This window comes from Bos mutus, chromosome 18 (genome assembly GCF_027580195.1).
Source record: "Bos mutus isolate GX-2022 chromosome 18, NWIPB_WYAK_1.1, whole genome shotgun sequence".
NCBI classification, from domain to species: Eukaryota; Metazoa; Chordata; class Mammalia; order Artiodactyla; family Bovidae; genus Bos; species Bos mutus.
Genome location: NC_091634.1, coordinates 7,191,912 through 7,210,678, shown reverse-complemented (window position 1 = coordinate 7,210,678; position 18,767 = coordinate 7,191,912). Strand labels below are relative to the sequence as shown.

The following is an 18,767-nucleotide window of genomic DNA, read 5'->3' as shown; positions in this document are numbered from 1 at the left end:
TGGCAACCGACTCCAGTATTCTTGTCTGGGAAATCCCATGGACAGAGGAGCTTGGTGGGCTACAGTCCATGGGGTCACAAAGTGAGACATTTCCGAGCAACTAACATATACATACACACACACACACATCTCTACTTTAACCACTTGAATAGGAAAAGGGAGGAACCTCAGCCCCAATATTCTAGAAGAAAAAAATGTTTCTGGTAACTGTTAGAAACATAGTCAGGCTGCCAGAAGTCTGTAAAACACACCGCCTACTGTGAAGTCAAATTTAAATATAGTATGTATACTTTTTTTTTAGATAATGCACAAAGAATATAAAATATTTGTCAAGGTAGAAGAGGAAACTAAAAAAAAAAAAATCGGAAATAAATTTGATAGAAGGTTCCAGTGTCAGGATCCATAATGGTGTCCTTGCCTGGTGAGTTCCCAACATTTGTACCATATGATAATGACAACAAGAGATGATGGGGACTTCCCAGGTGGTCCGGCATCTGGGACTCCGTGCTTCCAATGCAGGAGGCCTGGGTTCCATCCCTGGTCAGGGAACTGGATCCCACAAGCCACAAGTAGGACTTTGCATGCCACAACTAAAGATCCCAGTGAAAATCGAAGATCCCGCATCCTGCAACTAAGACCAGGCACAGCCAAATAAGTACATAAAAATAAATATAAAAAAATAGATGATGCTATAGAACACTTACAGTGGGCAGCCAGTGTACTAAACCATTTTGAAATCAGCCCATTTACTTCTGTCAACAACTATATGCTATCGTGTCTACTGTTATCCCCATTTTACAGATGAAATAACTGAGGCATTAAGTCACCCACCTCAGATCATGTGATTGACTGGTCAGTGGTGGGAGGTGGGATTTGAACCCAGATCTTCTTGTTCCTAAATCTGTGCTCTTAGCCACTGTGGAGAGCCACCTTCCTGGAGAACTTTCTTAAAGGACAGATTCCTGTGCTCCCTCAGTGAAGCATCCAGGAATCTGTGTGTGTCTTGCTTGGATTTAAGACGCCAGACTTTGGGGAGCACTCTGACCCACCACATATTTTTGTTACCAGGTCTATATTTTCCTGTTACTGGGGAGCTAATTCTCCTTTCTTTTTTTAATTTTTATTTTTTCAAACTCTTTATTTTTGGCTGCACTGGGTCTTCTTTGCTGTGCGAGGGCTTTCTTTATTTGCCATGATGGGGGCTGCTCTCTGGTTGCCGTGCACAGGCTTCTCATTCTGGCGGCTGCTCTTATTGTGGAGCGCAGCCTCTAGGAGCCTGTATTCCCTGCATTGGCAGACGTTAACCGCTGGACCACCAGGGAAATCACTAGTTCTTCTTTCTGCACCTCACTTTCTTTACCTGTTATTGTGCTTTCTGCTTATTTGTTTTAGAACAGCTTTAGTGAGATATAGTTCCCATACATTCAGCTCACCCACTTATGGTGTACAATTCTCAGTCGTTTTCAGTATATCCACAGGGTTGTGAAATCATCACAAAATTAATTTTAAAATATTTTCATCACTGCAGCAAGAAATCTCGTATCTATTAACAGTCTCACTCCCCTCTCCTCCCTTCCCCAGCCTCAGGCAACCACTAATTTATTTTCTGTCTCTATGGATTTGCCTGTTCTGGATATTTCATGTAAATGGAGTCATATACTACGTGGTATTTTATGACTGGTTTCGTTAACGTAGCATCATGTTTTCAAGATTTATCCACTGTGTAACATGTATCAGTGCTTCATCCCTTTTTAATTGCTGGATAATACTCCATTGTTTGAATCCGCTACCTTTTTTTATCTGTCTGTTCATCAGTTGATGGACATTTGGGTTGTCTCCACTTTGGGGTTTCCTTTCTGCTTTTATTTTTTTTTAAAGACAGGATGCCTTTCCAAGCCAGTTTATTTTTCCTGTTAGCTTTCTGAATTTATTACTAGTAGTAGTATTCATTTTGCTGTTTCTGATTTGAGATCAGAATTAAGAATTAGGATGTAACTGGGAAGAGTATCAGAACTCAGGTGAAAAGTGCCAGAGATATGAGTGGACCAAGAAGGTTAGAATTCAGGTAGGGCTATACAGTGAGAGATCAGATATCAGGAAGGAAGAATTAACTGAGAAAATGCAGCTGGATAATCTGCAATTGGTTGCGGGTCAGAAGTTAACTTTCAGGGTGGAGTTCCATGAAGGAATCTGGTGCTCTTCTAGATATGAGGAGATGCAAGAACTGGGTTCATAAGATTAGCACCTGAAAATATCTATCTGAAAACCTGTTCTGCCAGTTTTCCCCAGAGCACAGAGTGCCTCATTCCTGCTCTCCACCCTGAATTCCCTTCAAGGGGTGTTGAAGGTCAGCCAGCTGCAGCAGCCCCTGATTTAATCCTTGAGCAGATGTGTGCTCAGTCACTTCAGTGTCCGACTCTTTGCAACCCCATGGACTGTAGGCCACCAGGCTACTCTGTCCGTGGAATTTTCCAGGCAAGAATACTGGAGTGGGTGCCATTTTCAGTGCCATTTCCTTCTCCAGGGGATCTTCCTGACCCAGGAATCCAACCCGCATCTCTTACCACTAGTGCCACCTGGGAAGCCCTGTAGAGGTAGATGGCAAGTGCCAACTGTAGTTAACAGAATTGTCAAACCTGGGGAACCGAGGTCGCGAAATGAGGAGGTCAGAGGTTATATATGAGGGCCAGAGGTCAGGTAGATGGTCCAAGGTCAGACAGAGAGCCAGAGATTGTGAGGGGGAAAGAAGAGGGACTTGGAGCCAAAAGCCAGACAAGAGTCAGAAGTCAGGCCAGAGGCCAGAGGCCAGAGGTCAGAAGGGTGGGGAAAGTCAGGGGTGGAAGCTCAGCAGTGTTGAAGGTAGATTTCAAAGGTTAGATCAGGGGTCAAAACTCGAGGAGATGGAGGGCGTCCGAAGGCGTGAAGGTGGGGACTGACTGGAAAGCAGGATGAGGAGGGTCAGAAAGCTGAGTCTTGATGGTGGTGAAAGTCAGGTGCAGAGATCAGGGTGAGCCCTCCTCCCTTCTCCCCCTTTCTCCCGCACAGGGCCACAGAGCCCCCTGAGAAGATGCCCTTGGGGGTACTGAGGCCGCCCAGACGCAGGGACTGCTGTGGGGGGTGCCTGCCGCGCCTGCGCCGCTGGCCGCAGTTCTGGGGGGCGCCGGTGACGGCCTTCATGGGCAACGTGGTCAGCTACCTCCTCTTCCTGCTGCTGTTTGCGCGAGTGCTGCTCATCGACTTCGAGCCGGAGAGGCCCAGCGTGCTGGAACTGCTGCTCTACTTCTGGGCCTTCACCCTGCTCTGCGAGGAGTTCCGCCAGGGCCTGGGCAGCGGCCTGGGCAGCCTGGCCATGGGGGGACCCGGGACAGACTCCCACCGGGCCCCACTGCGCCGTCGCCTGCAACTCTACCTCTCTGACGCCTGGAACCAGTGCGACCTGGTGGCCCTCGCCTGCTTCGTTCTGGGCGTGGGCTGCAGGTGAGTGCCCTGCGACGTTGCATGCCCTGCCCACGACCTCTGACCCTTCCTTCCTGGGGGTGGGAGGGTGGGGATGGGAGGTGAGGGGCGGGGTTAGGGGCCTCAACTCTTGGCTTCTCTGCAGCAGGCAGCAGCTAAATCCAATTCTGCTTCTTCTTTTCTTTTTTTTTCATTGACATGTAATTGATGTACAATATTATATCAGTTGTAGGCATACGGTATTGTTGTTTAGTTGCGAAGTCGTGTCTGACTCTTTGCGACTCATGGATTGTAGTCCCTCAGGCTCCTCTGTCTATAGGATTTCCCAGGTAAGAACACTGGAATGAGTTGCCATTTCCTTCCCTAGGGGATCTTCCTGACTCAGGGATCAAACCTGCATCTCCTGCATTGGCAGGCGGATTCTTTACCACTGAGCCACCTGTGGTATCCGTTACAGATATACAGTATGGTGGTTCACAATTTTAAAACAACTCCACTTTTTTTTTTTTCTTAAAAAAAAGTGTTTAAAGAACATATGAAAGTGAAAAGACAAGTTGCAGACTGTGAGATGATATTTAGAACAAAACCACCAAGAATCGGGATCCAGAGTATAAGAAGAGCACCTACCAAAAAATATATACAGGCACGAGATCAGTGAACACAATAAATTAAAAAGTGGGACAGAGAATATGAAAAGACAGGTGATAAAGTACATGTGCCATTAGATATGAAAGGTGCCCAACATTTTTTCTTAAAAAAGCTCAGATCCCACCTTGATTGAAAGTACTGGCTAAAGATGTTCTGTAAGTCGTTTGCTCACACGTGGGTATCTGGCTTTGGGGCTGATGGGGTAAAATGAGAATCCCACTGCTCTTTGTTCTATTAATAGATCTGGACTTCACAAGACGTTTCTCTAGTCCTCAGCCTGGCCCTGCAGCTGCACCCCTGTCCTGGCCCCCAGACACCAGGCCACACACCGAGAGCCACCCTCACATTCTCCCTCTTCTTCCTCTACAGTCCTTGGTCCCAGGCCCCATCCTCAGGTCCCCTGACTTCCTCTGTCCCATCCCCAACTCATCTCCATGGCTGCCTGTCCCAGCTGGATCCTCGAGCAGCTTCCTGGACCCCATTCTCTTCCCTCCCTAGTCCATCCTCTACAGGGTCTGCAAGGGGCCTTCTCTACCCAGGGCTGGCCTCTCAGAGCTCCCTTGCTTCTCGGGGCTCCCCGGCGCCACGCCACAGTCCCTGGACCTGGTCTGGGTCTGCCCTTCTCTGCAGGGGTGCCTCTCTGATTCCTTTCTCTCTTCTTCGTCTACGCTTCAGCCTCTCTGAGAACTACTTGCAATTCCTTCTTCACAAGGCAAGTGGCGTTGACCTTGATCCTCGGTATTTTGAATCTGTATGATTATAAAATGGTAATCAGAATTCGACTGACAGATTCTTATCAAGGAAGTATTTTCTAGTTACTTTAAACGGCCTTGATCAATTTTATATTGCAGGGTGGTGAAAGCAGCTTCAATTATTTTCTTTTTCAGTTTCTGAAATTACTTCAGTTTGATTACTGTTCAAGTTAAGTTTTACAAGTATTCGGTTCAGTGTTCGTGTTTTTAATCCATTTCAGATTTTGCTAAAATCTGCTCAAACTATGTTTGTGAATTTTACTTTGTGACTTTAATTCTGTCATGTCTGATTTTCCTGGGTCAAATTTCATAGTTTTAAATTTCATCAGGGAAGCCTGAGTGTTTTATCAACTTTTTACTCCCTGATAAATCAGGGTTTCCCTGATAGCTCAGTTGGTAAAGAATCTGCCTGCAATGCAGGAGACCCCAGTTTGATTCCTGGGTTGGGAAGATCCCCTGGAGAAGGGAAAGGCTAGTATTCTGGCCTGGAGAATTCCAAGGACTATACAGTCCATGGGGTCGAAAAGAGCTGGACACGACCGAGTGACTTTCACTTTCACTTACTCCATAAAAATCTTGACTTTCTGCTTATTTCTTAGCTAATTAATAAAACAAATTGTGGGGAATTACCCTGAAGTATTTTCTGTTGCCCAGGTTGGGATATATGTGTAAATAATGTTAGTTCGGCACACCACTCCAGTACTCTTGCCTGGAAAATCCCATGAGCCGAGGAGCCTGGTGGGCTGCAGTCCATGGGGTCACTAAGAGTCGGACACGACTGAGCGACTTCACTTTCACTTTCATGCATTGGAGAAGGAAATGGCAACCCACTCCAGTGTTCTTGCCTGGAGAGTCCCAGGGACAGGGGAGCCTGGTGGGCTGCCGTCTATGGGGTCGCACAGAGTCGGACACGACTGAAGTGACTTAGCAGTAATGTTAGTTCATTTCTTCTATAGTTTCCAGATCATGTTGTGTGGTGCCCAGAGAGAAGGCAAAGGGAAAATCAAAATATTCTTGGGAATACATTGTTGTTTTTGGGTCTTGGCACATGCTGTTCGCCCACCCTGAAACGCTTTTCCCTCCTCTCCTTGGCCAGGCCAGCCTTCTGTACTTCCTTTCTGCCTCAGCTTTACTGTCTGTCTCTGAAACTCCTTTTTTCTTCTCAGACTCTGGGTCTCTCCTTTGTGTTCCCCTAACATCCTGAGAGCTCCCCGCCATAGAGATTAGATCATGGCTTTTGCGTCTCTCTTCTCAATGCAAGATTATAAACTCCTCAAGCCCCGTCTGTCTCATCTTCCAGCAACTTAAAACATCTCTGAATATAGTCTATTCCTAAAGAAATGCAGAAGGACATCCTTATTGAACAAGATTATGTCCCAGTGTAGAAGAGAATAAAACAGAAACCAATTATCTTCCTCAGCCATTGCAAGATTTCTCCTTTTTTTTTTTTTCCCAAGCTTCCTCCTTTTCTCTGTAGTTACCTCCATCAACAGTTCGGTGAACATCCTGCCTGTTCTTTCTCTATGCATTTACATACTTCTTTTATGCACAGATATTATACACAGAAGATACTATAAGTTTTTTAAAATTCGTTCTTTTATTGAAGGATAATTGCTTTACAGAATTTTGTTGTTTTCTGTCGAAGATACTATATGTTATGTATTCTTTTGCAACCTCTTCTTTTTCTCCATAATATGTCCCTGACATTCTTTCCATGTTAGTATTTGCAAATATTCCTTATTCTTTAAAAATGCTGCATCCAATTCCTGAAGAAGGGGCTTTAGCCAATCATTGGCAGCTAAAGCAGCCAGGAAAGCCTTTTCCTTGCCAGATTTAATGAATGAATGAATTCTTTTCATGAGGCAGTGGGACAAAGATTCTGAACTTCAAGAGAGAGAATCAGACCAAATATTTCTCTCTAAAGTGTCTTTCATTTTCTACTTGAGATAACATGAAGTTTTAATCAGATATTAGCTGCTCTGAGTCCAGTACTCTGATGATATATTTTTTAAAAATAAAGTATTAGCTGTTAGGACATGGCTGCTTTTGAAGACAGCAAAGAACTTTGTGGTCACAACCTAGTGACTATTTGTAGGGGATGAAGGGTCCTGATGCCCCCTTTCATAATTTGGACAGTTGACAGCAATGACCCTCTATTCTTTTAAATATTCTGACACACTGAGAGGCATGGTTCCTCTGTGCTGTTAAAAATGGTACAAAGTCCCTTGAAATGAATAATTTTTTCAAACAGCAAGATAAGAAAGTTTTATAGAACATTGTGCTTCTGTTTATTCCTCATGTTTTGTATCAAGTATCTTCTGAGAGGAAAGGACTAAGGCCATGTGCTGACGTTCTTTAGGAATCCCACTGATATTTTAGATATTTTTGTCAAGCTCATCATGTTCTAGATGGGGGAAGAATTATTGCAAGGGGGAAAAAAAGACCAAAAATCTCAGTTTACACAGGACAAATTTCCAGCATTCTCCAGAATTGAATGCATGAACCGTTTTATTTTGCCAGTCCCTTCTGGATGGACATTTCAGTTGTTTCTAATTTTTTATTATTCCAAAGTTATACAGGTTTACATCCTGGACGTACATTTTGTGAGTCAAAGGGCATGTGTATTTTTGAGGTTCATTGCTTTCCTTGGAAAAATAGCTTCTTCCAGCTACACACCCACCATCTGGGTAAGACACTGCCCCCTTGAGGACATGCTTGATGATACCCGATATTTTCAATCAGAGTTTGTAGCTCTCCATTTAACCTTTACATGTTTTGCCAATCTGATGGGTAAAAAGGACCTCTCCTTGTTTTAATTTATGCATCCAAGACTCCTAGGTGGTAAGTTGGGCATCTTTCATATCTAATGGCACATGTACTTTGTCACCTGTCTTTTCATATTCTCTGTCCCAGTTAATTTATTATGTTCACTGATCTCGTATTGATTATCCAGTGGAAGTGAGAAATAGATTCAAGGGACTAGATCTGATAGATAGAGTGCCTGATGAACTATGGAATGAGGTTCGTGACATTGTACAGGAGACAGGGATCAAGACCATCCCCATGGAAAAGAAATGCAAAAAAGCAAAATAGCTGTCTGAGGAGGCCTTACAAATAGCTGTGAAAAGAAGAGAAGCGAAAAGCAAAGGAGAAAAGGAAAGATAAGCATCTGAATGCAGAGTTCCAAAGAATAGCAAGAAGAGATAAGAAAGCCTTCCTCAGCGATCAATGCAAAGAAATAGAGGAAAACAACAGAATGGGAAAGACTAGCGATCTCTTCAAGAAAATTAGAGATTCCAAGGGAACATTTCATGCAAAGATGGGCTCGATAAAGGACAGAAATGGTATGGACCTAACAGAAGCAGTAGATATTAAGAAGAGGTGGCAGGAATACACAGAAGAACTGTACAAAAAAGATCTTCACGACCAAGATAATCACGATGGTGTGATCACTCGCCTAGAGCCAGACATCCTGGAATGTGAAGTCAAGTGGGCCTTAGAAAGCATCACTACGAACAAAGCTAGTGGAGGTGATGGAATTCCAGTTGAGCTATTTCAAATCCTGAAAGATGATGCTGTGAAAGTGCTGCACTCAATATGCCAGCAAATTTGGAAAACTCAGCAGTGGCCACAGAACTGGAAAAGGTCAGTTTTCATTCCGATCCCAAGAAAGGCAATGCCAAAGAATGCTCAAACTACCGCACAATTGCACTCATCTCACACGCTAGTAAAGTAATGCTCAAAATTCTCCAAGCCAGGCTTCAGCAATATGTGAACCATGAACTTCCTGATGTTCAAGCTGGTTTTAGAAAAGGCAGAGGAACCAGAGATCAAATTGCCAACATCTGCTGAATGATGGAAAAAGCAAGAGAGTTCCAGAAAAACATCTATTTCTGTTTTATTGACTATGCCAAAACCTTTGACTGTGTGGATCACAATAAACTGTGGAAAATTCTTGAAGAGATGGGAATACCAGACCACCTGACCTGCCTCTTGAGAAACCTGTATGCAGGTCAGGAAGCAGCAGTTAGAACTGGACATGGAACAACAGACTGGTTCCAAATAGGAAAAGGAGTACATCAAGGCTATATATTGTCACCCTGCTTATTTAACGTATATGCAGAGTACATCATGAGAAATGCTGGGCTGGAAGAAGCACAAGCTGGAATCAAGATTGCCGGGAGAAATATCAATAACCTCAGATATGCAGATGACACCACCCTTATGGCAGAAAGTGAAGAGGAACTAAAAAGCCTCTTGATGAAAGTGAAAGTGGAGAGTGAAAAAGTTGGCTTAAAGCTCAACATTCAGAAAACGAAGATCATGGCATCCGGTCACATCACTTCATGGGAAATAGATGGGGAAGCAGTGGAAACAGTGTCAGACTTTATTTTTTTGGGCTCCAAAATCACTGCAGATGGTGACTGCAGCCATGAAATTAAAAGACACTTACTCTTTGGAAGGAAAGTTATGACCAACCTAGACAGCATATTAAAAAGCAGAGACATCACTTTGCCAACAAAGGTCCGTCTAGTCAAGGCTATGGTTTTTCCTGTGGTCATGTATGGATGTGAGAGATGGACTGTGAAGAAGGCTGAGCGCCGAAGAATTGATGCTTTTGAACTGTGGTGTTGGAGAAGACTCTTGAGAGTCCCTTGGACTGCAGGGAGATCCAACCAGTCCATTCTGAAGGAGATCAGCCCTGGGATTTCTTTGGAAGGAATGATGGTAAAGCTGAAACTCCAGTACTTTGGCCACGTCATGCGAAGAGTTGACTCATTGGAAAAGACTCTGATGCTGGGAGGGATTGGGGGCAGGAGGAGAAGGGGACGACAGAGGATGAGATGGCTGGATGGCATCACGTGAGTCTGAGTGAACTCCGGGAGTTGGTGATAGACAGGGAGGCCTGGCGTGCTGCGATTCATGGGGTCACAGAGTCGGACACAACTGAGCGACTGAACTGAACTGAACTGATCTCGTGCACGTATATACTTTTTGGTAGGTGCTCTTCTTATTGGAGAAGGCAATGGCACCCCACTCCAGTACTCTTGCCTGGAAAATCCCACGGACGGAGGAGCCTGGTAGGCTGCAGTCCATGGGGTCGCTAAGAGTCGGACATGACTGAGCGACTTCACTTTCACTTTTCACTTTCATGCACTGGAGAAGGAAATGGCAACCCACTCCAGTGTTCTTGCCTGGAGAATCCCAGGGACGGGGAAACCTGGTGGGCTGCCATCTATGGGGTCAAAAGAGTCGGACACGACTGAAGTGACTTAGCAGCAGCAGCAGCAGCTCTTCTTTTACTCTGGATCCCAGTCCTTGGTGGTTTTGTTCTAAATATCATCTCACAGTCTGAAACTTGTCTTTTCACTTTCATATGTTCTTTAAACATTTTTTATTCTTTAACTTTTCATTTTGAAAAACCCTTAAACTTATAAAAAATGTTGCAGAAACAGCACAAAGAATTCCCATACACCATTCATCCAGATCCCCCAAATGTTAACATCTTACATTATCAAAACCGGGAGATTTTATTTAAATTTCATCAATTGTCCACAGATGTCCTTTTTCTGGATCAGGAGCCAATCCAGGATTCCATGTTGCCTTTAGTTGTCACGTCTCCTTAATTGTCTCTAATCTGGGACAGGTTTGCAGTCCATCTTTAACTTTTACAATCAGTCCAGACTAGTTATTTTGGAGAATTTGCCTCCATTGGAGTTTGTCTAGTACTCCCTTAGGATCAAATTTAGGCTATACATTTTTTGGCAGAGAATTTTGCCTTTCTCTGTCCATCATATTTATGTTATCTCTTAATATGCATAAATTTTATATTTCAAAGTAGTTAACTTTTCAGTATTTTCTTTTGCCATGATTTTGTGTCTTGTATATAGGACTCTTTTTCTTAATGACAGTTATCTTATTCCAAGTTCATGAAGAAATTCTTCTATATTTTCTTATTAAGATTTGATGTCTTACCTTTAACTTTAGGTTTTTAATTCCTTCAAAGTTGAAGTACACGATGATGCAAAATAGGGATATAATTTTCGTTTTCCCCTTAGGGATTGCTAACATTATTCACTGTTTGACCTTCTTCTGTGAATTGTGTGTCCTTATCCTTTATCCATTTTCCTGTTAGGTTCATTGTCTTCTGCTTCCTGGTTTGCTGGAAGGCTCCATATTTTGCCATTTATAGGTTGGGCAAATATACCTGCAGTTTTCCCAACTTGATGTTATAGGGGCCTCCCTCCCAGCTTTTTGCTAAGGCCGTTTTCCATACAGCCATTATTTAATGGGTACCAGCGCCCTGCGAAGCCCTGCTTGGCAGTGTCACGGTGCCAAATTTTGAGTAAACCCCAGGTGAACTGGAGTGGGGAGTGTGCCAGTTCTGGCCCTGGAGAGGCCACATCCTCGCCTTCAGTCTGGTGTTGGGAAGACTCGGGGCTTTCTTTGCACCCTGTAACCCTTGAGTGACGTCTGCCGCGTCTCCCTATACCCAGGCTGACCCCGGGCCTGTATGACCTGGGCCGCACTGTCCTCTGCCTTGACTTCATGATCTTCACGCTGAGGCTGCTGCACATCTTCACAGTCAACAAACAGCTGGGGCCCAAGATCGTCATCGTGAGCAAGATGGTGAGGGGTGGGGTCGCGCTTGTGTGGGCGGGGCCTGAGGATGAAAGGGGCGGGGCCAAGAAGCTGTCATGGATTCGCTGTAACTGAGCGTCTGGTGAGGAGGAGGGGCTTAGGGTACTGGGGCGGGGCTAGAGTAGGGAAGGGCGGGGCCAGGCTTGGTCTCATCTTCCTCTTCTGCAGGTGAAGGATGTGTTCTTCTTCCTCTTCTTCCTCGGCGTGTGGCTGGTTGCCTACGGGGTGGCCACCGAGGGGCTCCTTAGGCCCCAGGACCGTAGCCTCCCGAATATCCTGCGCCGTGTCTTCTACCGGCCCTACCTGCAGATCTTTGGGCAGATCCCTCAGGGGGAGATGGACGGTAAGGAGGATGAGAGGACCTGACATCCAAGTGAGCCCCCCTCCACCTCCCCTATCTCTGGGTCTCTGACCCTTCCCTCTTTTTTTTTGCGTCTCTGTCCCCCTCTCTTTCTGGGATTCTGTCTCCCTCTCCCCGGGGCTTTGCTCTCCTCCACCCTCTGGATTTCTGTCTTCCTTAGGTCCCTGTCCCTCTGGCTCCATCTCTAACTGTCTTCCTTCACAGTGGCCCTCATGGAGCACGGCAACTGTTCACTGGGGCAGGGCTCATGGGGGCACCCCGAAGGGAACCTCTCTGGCAAATGTGTCTCGCTTTATGCCAACTGGCTGGTGGTGCTCCTCCTTGTTGTCTTCCTGCTGGTGGCCAACATCCTGCTGCTCAATCTGCTCATTGCGATGTTCAGGTGAGTCCCTACTTCCCTGGTGGCTCAGACGGTAAAGAGTCTGCCTGCAATGCAGGAGACCCGTCTTTGATCTCTGGGTTGGGAAGATTCCCAAGAGAAGAAAATGGCAATCCACTCCAGTATTCTTGCCTGGAAAATCCCATGGACGGAGAAACCTGGCAGGCTACAGTCCATGGGGTCCCAGACAGTTGGACACAACTGAGCGACTTCACTACTGCTCTCTGATGATCTGGCCTCATGCATGACCCTTGACCCCAGAGTGACTCTTGATCCCAGCTTAACCCTTGACCCCAGCATGATTTTTGATCCCAGTCTAAGTAATTCTAGTTTTAGTCTCTGAACTCCGATTAAAATCTAATGCTGGCTTGTTCCCAAATCCAGCCAGAGTGTGCTCTTGACCTGGACTTTGGAATCTGATCTGCTCTCTGAGTCCAGGCTGAAGATTAAAATTTTTTAAATTGTGGCTATATATATATAACATAAAAACTGCCACCTTCTCCATTTTAAAGTGTACAATGCAGTGACATTAATTACATTTATAACGTTATACAGCCACCACCACTATTTCCTAAACATTTTCATCACTCCAAACAGAGTGTGTAACCATTAAGCAAGGGATAACTTCTCATTTTCCCCTCCCTTCCAGTCCCTGGTAACCTCCACTTTACTTTCTGTCTCTATGACTCTGCCTCTTGGAGGTAAGTAGAGTCATACAGTATTTGTCCTTTTGTGTCTGGCATAATGTTTTCATGGATCACTCCATTCTTTTTTATGGCTGAACAATACTGATGTACTGATAAAAGGCATTTAGTTGATCCATTCATCTAATGAGACTTGGGTTGTTCCATCTTTTGGCTATTGGGGATAATGCTGCAATAACATTGGTGTTTACATATCTGTTTGAGTCTCTGTTTTTATTTCTTTTGATTTTATTTCTAGAATAAAATGCTGGGTCATGTGTTAATTCTGTGTTTAGCTTTTCCACATCCTTACTAATAGGTGCTTTCCTTATTAAGAGGTTATAGATGTCCTAGTGGGCATGAACTTGTTATTTCATTTTCGTTTTGATTTGCATTTTCCTACTGACTAGTATTCTTGACTGGAGAATCCCATGGACAGAGGAGCCTGGCAGGCGACAGTCCATAGTGTTGCAAAGAGTCGGACACGACTGAAGCAACTTAGCATGCACACATCCCACTTATAATCCTTTTAATATGCGGTTGAATTAGTTTTCTAATATATTCTTGAGGATTTTTTCATGTATATTCATAAAGGCTATTGGTCTATAATTGTGATATTTTTATCTGACTTTAATTTCCCTGGCGGCTCAGATGGTAAAGCACCTGCCTACAATGTGGGGACCCAGGTTCGATCCCTGGGTGGGGAAGATCCCCTAGAGAAGGAAATGGCAACCCACTCCAGTATTCTTGCCTGGAAAATCCCATGGACGGAGGAGCCTGGTAGGCTATAGTCCATGGGGTCGAAAAGAGTCGGACACGACTGAGTGAGTTCACTTTCACTTTCACCTTGGTATCATCATGGTAGTTCTGGCCTCACAGAATGAGTTGGGAAGTGTTCTCTCCTCTTCAATATTTTAGAAGAGTTTGAGAAAGATTGGTGTTAATTCTCTTTTAAATGTTTGGTAAAAGTCACCAGTTAAGCCATCTGGTCCTGGGCTTATTTTGTTGGGACATTTCTGATTAGTGATTCAATCTCTTTACTTGTTATAGGTCTTTTGAGATTGTCTATTTCTTCTTGAGTCAGTTTAGGTAATTTGTGTGTTTCTAGTAATTCTTCCATTTCATCTAGGTTGTCTAATTTGTTGGCATACAATTATTAATAGCATTCTCTTATAATGGTTTTTGGCTTCTCGGGTGGTGCTAGTGGTAAAAGAATGTGCCTGCCAGTGCAGGAGACCTAAGAGACACTGGTCCCATCTCTAGTTGGGAAAGATCCCCTGGAGAAGGAAATGGCAACCCACTCCAGTATCCTTGCCTGGATGGACAGAGGAGCCTGGTAGGCTACACATAGGGTCGCAAAGAGCTGGACACGACTGAAGCGACTTAGCACACACATAATGGTTTTTAGGAGGATTCTATAATGTTGATAGTAATGTCCCCATTTTCATTTTTTATTTTAGTTACTTGTGTCCAGGCTGACTTGTGAACCTGACTCAAATCTACCTAATTCGTGTTAGCTTTCCCAACTTAATCTCTAACATCCGACTCTGGAGCCTCCTAACCCAGCTACCAAATGCCTCTGACTTTATTAATCCTGACATCTGCCTTCTGCCTTGGGTTTCAAACAGATATTGCCTGACAGGTAATCTTGATCTGCTTTTCCAAGGGGCGCCTCTACCTCTAGTGACTCTTGATCTCTGGTCCCTACAGCCATACCTTCGGCAAAGTGCAGGGCAACAGCGACCTCTACTGGAAGGCGCAGCGCTACAGCCTCATCCGGGAATTTCACTCTCGGCCCGCACTGGCCCCGCCTCTCATTTTCATATCGCACGTGCGCTCCCTCATCCATCGATTTCGCAGGCGCCGGGCGCGCTTGCCACCATCCCCAGACGTCGAGCATTTTCGTGAGAGCCCGGCTTGGCCCAAAAGAGAAAAACTCAGGGGGCGGAACCTGGAGAGAAACAAGAGCATGTATATACAGGAGGACGCTTAGGAGCACTCGTGGGCAGGGCTTAGTCTGTCAAGGGGCTGGGCGTGGGGTATTAGTGGAAGACCAAAAACGCTGAGGAGGTGCAGTCTGGGAGATCACTGAAGCTCGAGGTTTTGGGTGGGGAAGCTGGGTCTAGGAGCGGGCGTGGCCCGAGGATGGGCAGTCCCTTTGACTCTATTCTGGCCCCACTGTCCAGGGGTCCACCTCTCGAAGGAAGCGGAGCGGAGGCTGTTGACGTGGGAGTCAGTGCAAAAGGAGAATTTCTTGCTGGCGCGTGCTCGGGACAAACGGGAGAGCAACTCTGAACGTCTGAAGCGCACGTCGCAGAAGTGAGGGCGGGGCCTGGCTCTGGGCGGGGCTTCTGTCCTCCCGGATCGATCTCGTGATTTACTTCCTACAAAAGCCCAGGCTAGAGGCGAGGCCTACCAGGGCAGCGTCCTGGAACGCTAGGGAGGAAAGCAGAGCTGCGGGGGGCGGGTCTTTCAAGGTGGGCGGGGCTGGTAGGCTGCTGGCACCCACCTAAAACCCTGGATCCCCAGGGTGGACACAGCACTGAAGCAGCTGACACAGATCCGCGAGTACGAGCAGCGTCTGAAAGGGCTGGAACTGGAGGTGAGGGCTCCGGGCCAGGCTGGAGGAGGACGGCTAGGGTGAGGGGCAGCAGACTCCAGCCGGGTGCCCTGATGTCTTCCGCTGCTCCCCAGGTCCAGCACTGTACCCGCGTCCTGGGCTGGGTAGCTGAGGCCCTGAGCCGTTCTGCATTGCTTCCCCCAGGGGGACCACCCCCCCCAATCCCACCTGGGCCCAAAGGTCAGTGTTTACCGTCTACTTGTGTGTATGTCTGGCGTCTGTCACCACCTACGTCTGTGTCCTTGCTTTCTGGGTCTCTTCCCATATCTCAGTGTTTCTCTCTTTCACTGGCCTTCCTTTGCCCCTGGTTCATTCTTGGTCTCTTTTGGGCTTTTTGTGCATCTTTCTTTTTGTCAGTCTCTTATTTTTTCTGCCCTCCTCTCTATGCCCATCGCTTCTTTTCTCTCCTCTCTTCCCCCAGACTGAGCCCTGCTGGTGGACGTCAAGGAGTAGCTGCCAGAGGGAGCTTTGCTCCCAGAGTAAGGCCTAGCATGTCCTTGACTCCTGCACCTGGCGGCCTTGTCTTTGAGGTGAACCGGATGCCCGTGGACTACCACCTTGGATGCTGTCAGGGTCACTCATGCAAACCACGGCAGGCCTGGCTCCTCCCAGAACCAGCCCTACTCTGGGAGGATGAGCCTCTGGAGCCCAGGCGTTCCCTCTCTGAGGGCTGTATCACAGCCCGCTGGACTGGAGAAGGCTACCGGGTCCTTGTGGCACAGGGACCAGAGTCCAATCACAGCTCCCCACACTGGGGAAATAAAGCCATTTGAGAGGAGTAGGGTCTGAATGCTGGATTCTTTGGGGAATTGGTGGGTGGCTAGATCCTTTTGGGATGGCAGCTGAAGCGGGGGGTGTGTTTGGGGTCCTTGGTCCATTTGCTACTACTGCATTTCAGGTCTCACCGGGGCTGTTTCTTCCTCTCAGCCCCACTACTCCTGTCTGACTCAGGCCCAGCACCTCTTGTCTGCACTGCTTGATGACTCTCACTTCAGTGGGACAAGAACCCCATCCATCTGTACCCTCCAACACCCATTCCTGCCTACCAGTGCAAAAAGAACTTGGAGATAAAAAGCAAATTATTTCCTGGAGGAGGGGTGGGTGGGCACTGTGTACATCTGCTTTGGCAATAGGGGAACAGATGATGCAAATTTGAGTAGATAACTGCATATGTGTCTTTAAAAAGTCTAATTAGTGGAAAATTGCAGGCCACACACGCCTGGGATTGAGGCAAATATGCATCATTATACATGCCATTTAACTAAACAACCCGTAACAAACTAAACTGGTAATGACAAGGCTGAACTGACAGCAATTATTAGTAAAATAGCAAGAAAGCCACCAACAACACATCCAAAAATGAAAACCAAAACATCCTTTTTCTAAATTGGAGGAATTCCAACTGTCTGCCACTTTGGGTGCAGAGTAGCTTTGAAATATTGCCAAGTGTTTTGTGGCAGCCAGCTATCTCTGGAAGATGACCGAGTCAATTCTTAGTAACCCAAGTAGTAATATCATCAGTAATGACGATGGTGGCAACAACAACAGCTAATAAGAGTGCTGTGTGCCTGGCATTGTGTTTAAGTGCTTCACGGGTGCTAAATCAAGGAATTCTCATGAAAACCATATCAGGTAAGTGCTGATGTCTCCATTTTGCGGATTGGAAAACTGAGGCACAATGAAAATTATGTGACTCACACAAAGTCATAGAGCTAGAAAATGGTCCCCTAGAGAAGGGAATGGCAACCCACTCCAGTATTATTGCCTGGAGAAGGTGGGTTACAGTCCATAGGGCTGTAAAGAGCACTTGCTGTAATGTGCTTATGCACTCGGTCATGTCGGACTCTTTGCGACCCAGGTCTCCTGCATTGCTGGGGGATTCTTTACTGTCTGAGCCACCGGGAAAGCCCAAGAATACTGAAAACACTGAAGTGGGTAGCCTATCCCTTCTCCAGGAATAGAACCAGGGTCTCTTGCATTGCAGGCCAGTTCTTTCCCAGCTGAGCTACCTGGGAAGCTCCTTGCAGGGCCCCAGGATGACAGAAGTGAGTCTAGAAAGGCCGATTTGAAGCAACTCAGCACACAGCACAAAGGGGGCGCTAGAGGGAGAAGTGAAAGGCAAAGGAGAAAAGGAAAGATACACCCATTTCAGTGCAGAGTTCCAAAGAATAGCAAGGAGAGATAAGAAAGCCTTCCTAAGTGAATAATGCAAAGAAATAGAGGAAAACAATAGAATGGGAAAGGCTAGGGATCTCTTTAAGAAAACTGGAGATACCAAGGGAACATTTCATGCAAAGATAGGCACAATAAAGGACAGAAATGGTATGGACCTAACAGAAGCAGAAGAGATTAAGAAGAGGGGGCAAGAATACACAGAACTGTGCAAAAAAGATCTTAATGACCCAGATAACCATGATGGTGTGACCACTGGACTAGAGCCAGACATCTTGGAGTGCAAAGTCAAGTGGGCTTTAGGAAGCATCACTATGAACAAAGCTAGTGGAGGTAATAGAATTTCAGCTGAGCTATTTCAAATCCTAAAAGATGATGCTGTGAAAGTGCTGCACATGCCAGCAAATTTGGAAAACTCAGCAGTGGCCACAGGACTGGAAAGATCAAAGAAAGGCAATGCTAAAGAATGTTCAAGCTACTGCACAATTGCACTCAAAATTCTCTAAGTCAGGCTTCAGCAATATGTGAACCATGAACTAGATGTTAAAGCTGGATTTAGAAGAGGCAGAGGAACCAGAAATCAAATTGCCAACAACCACAGGATCATCGAAAAAGCAAGAGAGTTCCAGAAAAACATCTACTTTTGCTTTATTGACTAAGCCAAAGCCTTTGACTGTGTGGATCACAACAAATTGTGGAAAATTCCTGAAGAAATGGGAATACCAGACCACCTGACCTGCCTCCTGAGAAAACTGTATGCAGGTCAAGAAGCGACAGTTAGAACCGGACATGGAACCACAGGCTGGTTCCAAACCGGGAAAGGAGTACGTCAAGGGTGTATATTGTCACTCTGCTTATTCAACTTATATGCAGAGTACATCATGAGAAATGCTGGGCTGGAAGAAGCACAAGCTGGAATCAAGATTGCTGGGAGAAATATCAATAACCTCAGATATGCAGATGACACCACCCTTATGGCAGAAAGTGAAGAGGAACTAAAAAGCCTCTTGATGAAAGTGAAAGTAGAGAGTGAAAAAGTTGGCTTAAAGCTCAA

At 45.9% G+C, this 18,767-nt stretch overlaps 1 protein-coding gene across 5 annotated transcripts in view; it reads left to right on the top strand.

Moving 5' to 3' along the window:
* Positions 1 to 16,319, top strand: part of TRPM4 (transient receptor potential cation channel subfamily M member 4) — a 42,991-nt gene extending 26,672 nt beyond the window's left edge. For 4 of the 5 annotated variants that reach the window (XM_070387348.1, XM_070387347.1, XM_070387350.1 and 1 more), the window contains 9 exons: positions 3,046 to 3,477; positions 11,354 to 11,486; positions 11,667 to 11,841; positions 12,064 to 12,241; positions 14,632 to 14,825; positions 15,108 to 15,240; positions 15,451 to 15,523; positions 15,616 to 15,721; positions 15,963 to 16,319. In XM_070387348.1, the coding sequence (XP_070243449.1) occupies positions 3,046 to 3,477; positions 11,354 to 11,486; positions 11,667 to 11,841; positions 12,064 to 12,241; positions 14,632 to 14,825; positions 15,108 to 15,240; positions 15,451 to 15,523; positions 15,616 to 15,721; positions 15,963 to 15,967 (1,429 nt within the window). In that variant the 3' untranslated portion in view covers positions 15,968 to 16,319. Of the gene's footprint in view, positions 1 to 3,045; positions 3,478 to 11,353; positions 11,487 to 11,666; positions 11,842 to 12,063; positions 12,242 to 14,631; positions 14,893 to 15,107; positions 15,241 to 15,450; positions 15,524 to 15,615; positions 15,722 to 15,962 lie in introns of those variants that run through there. The other variant, XR_011467611.1, reaches the window with a different exon arrangement.
* Positions 16,320 to 18,767: the final 2,448 nt, after the last annotated feature.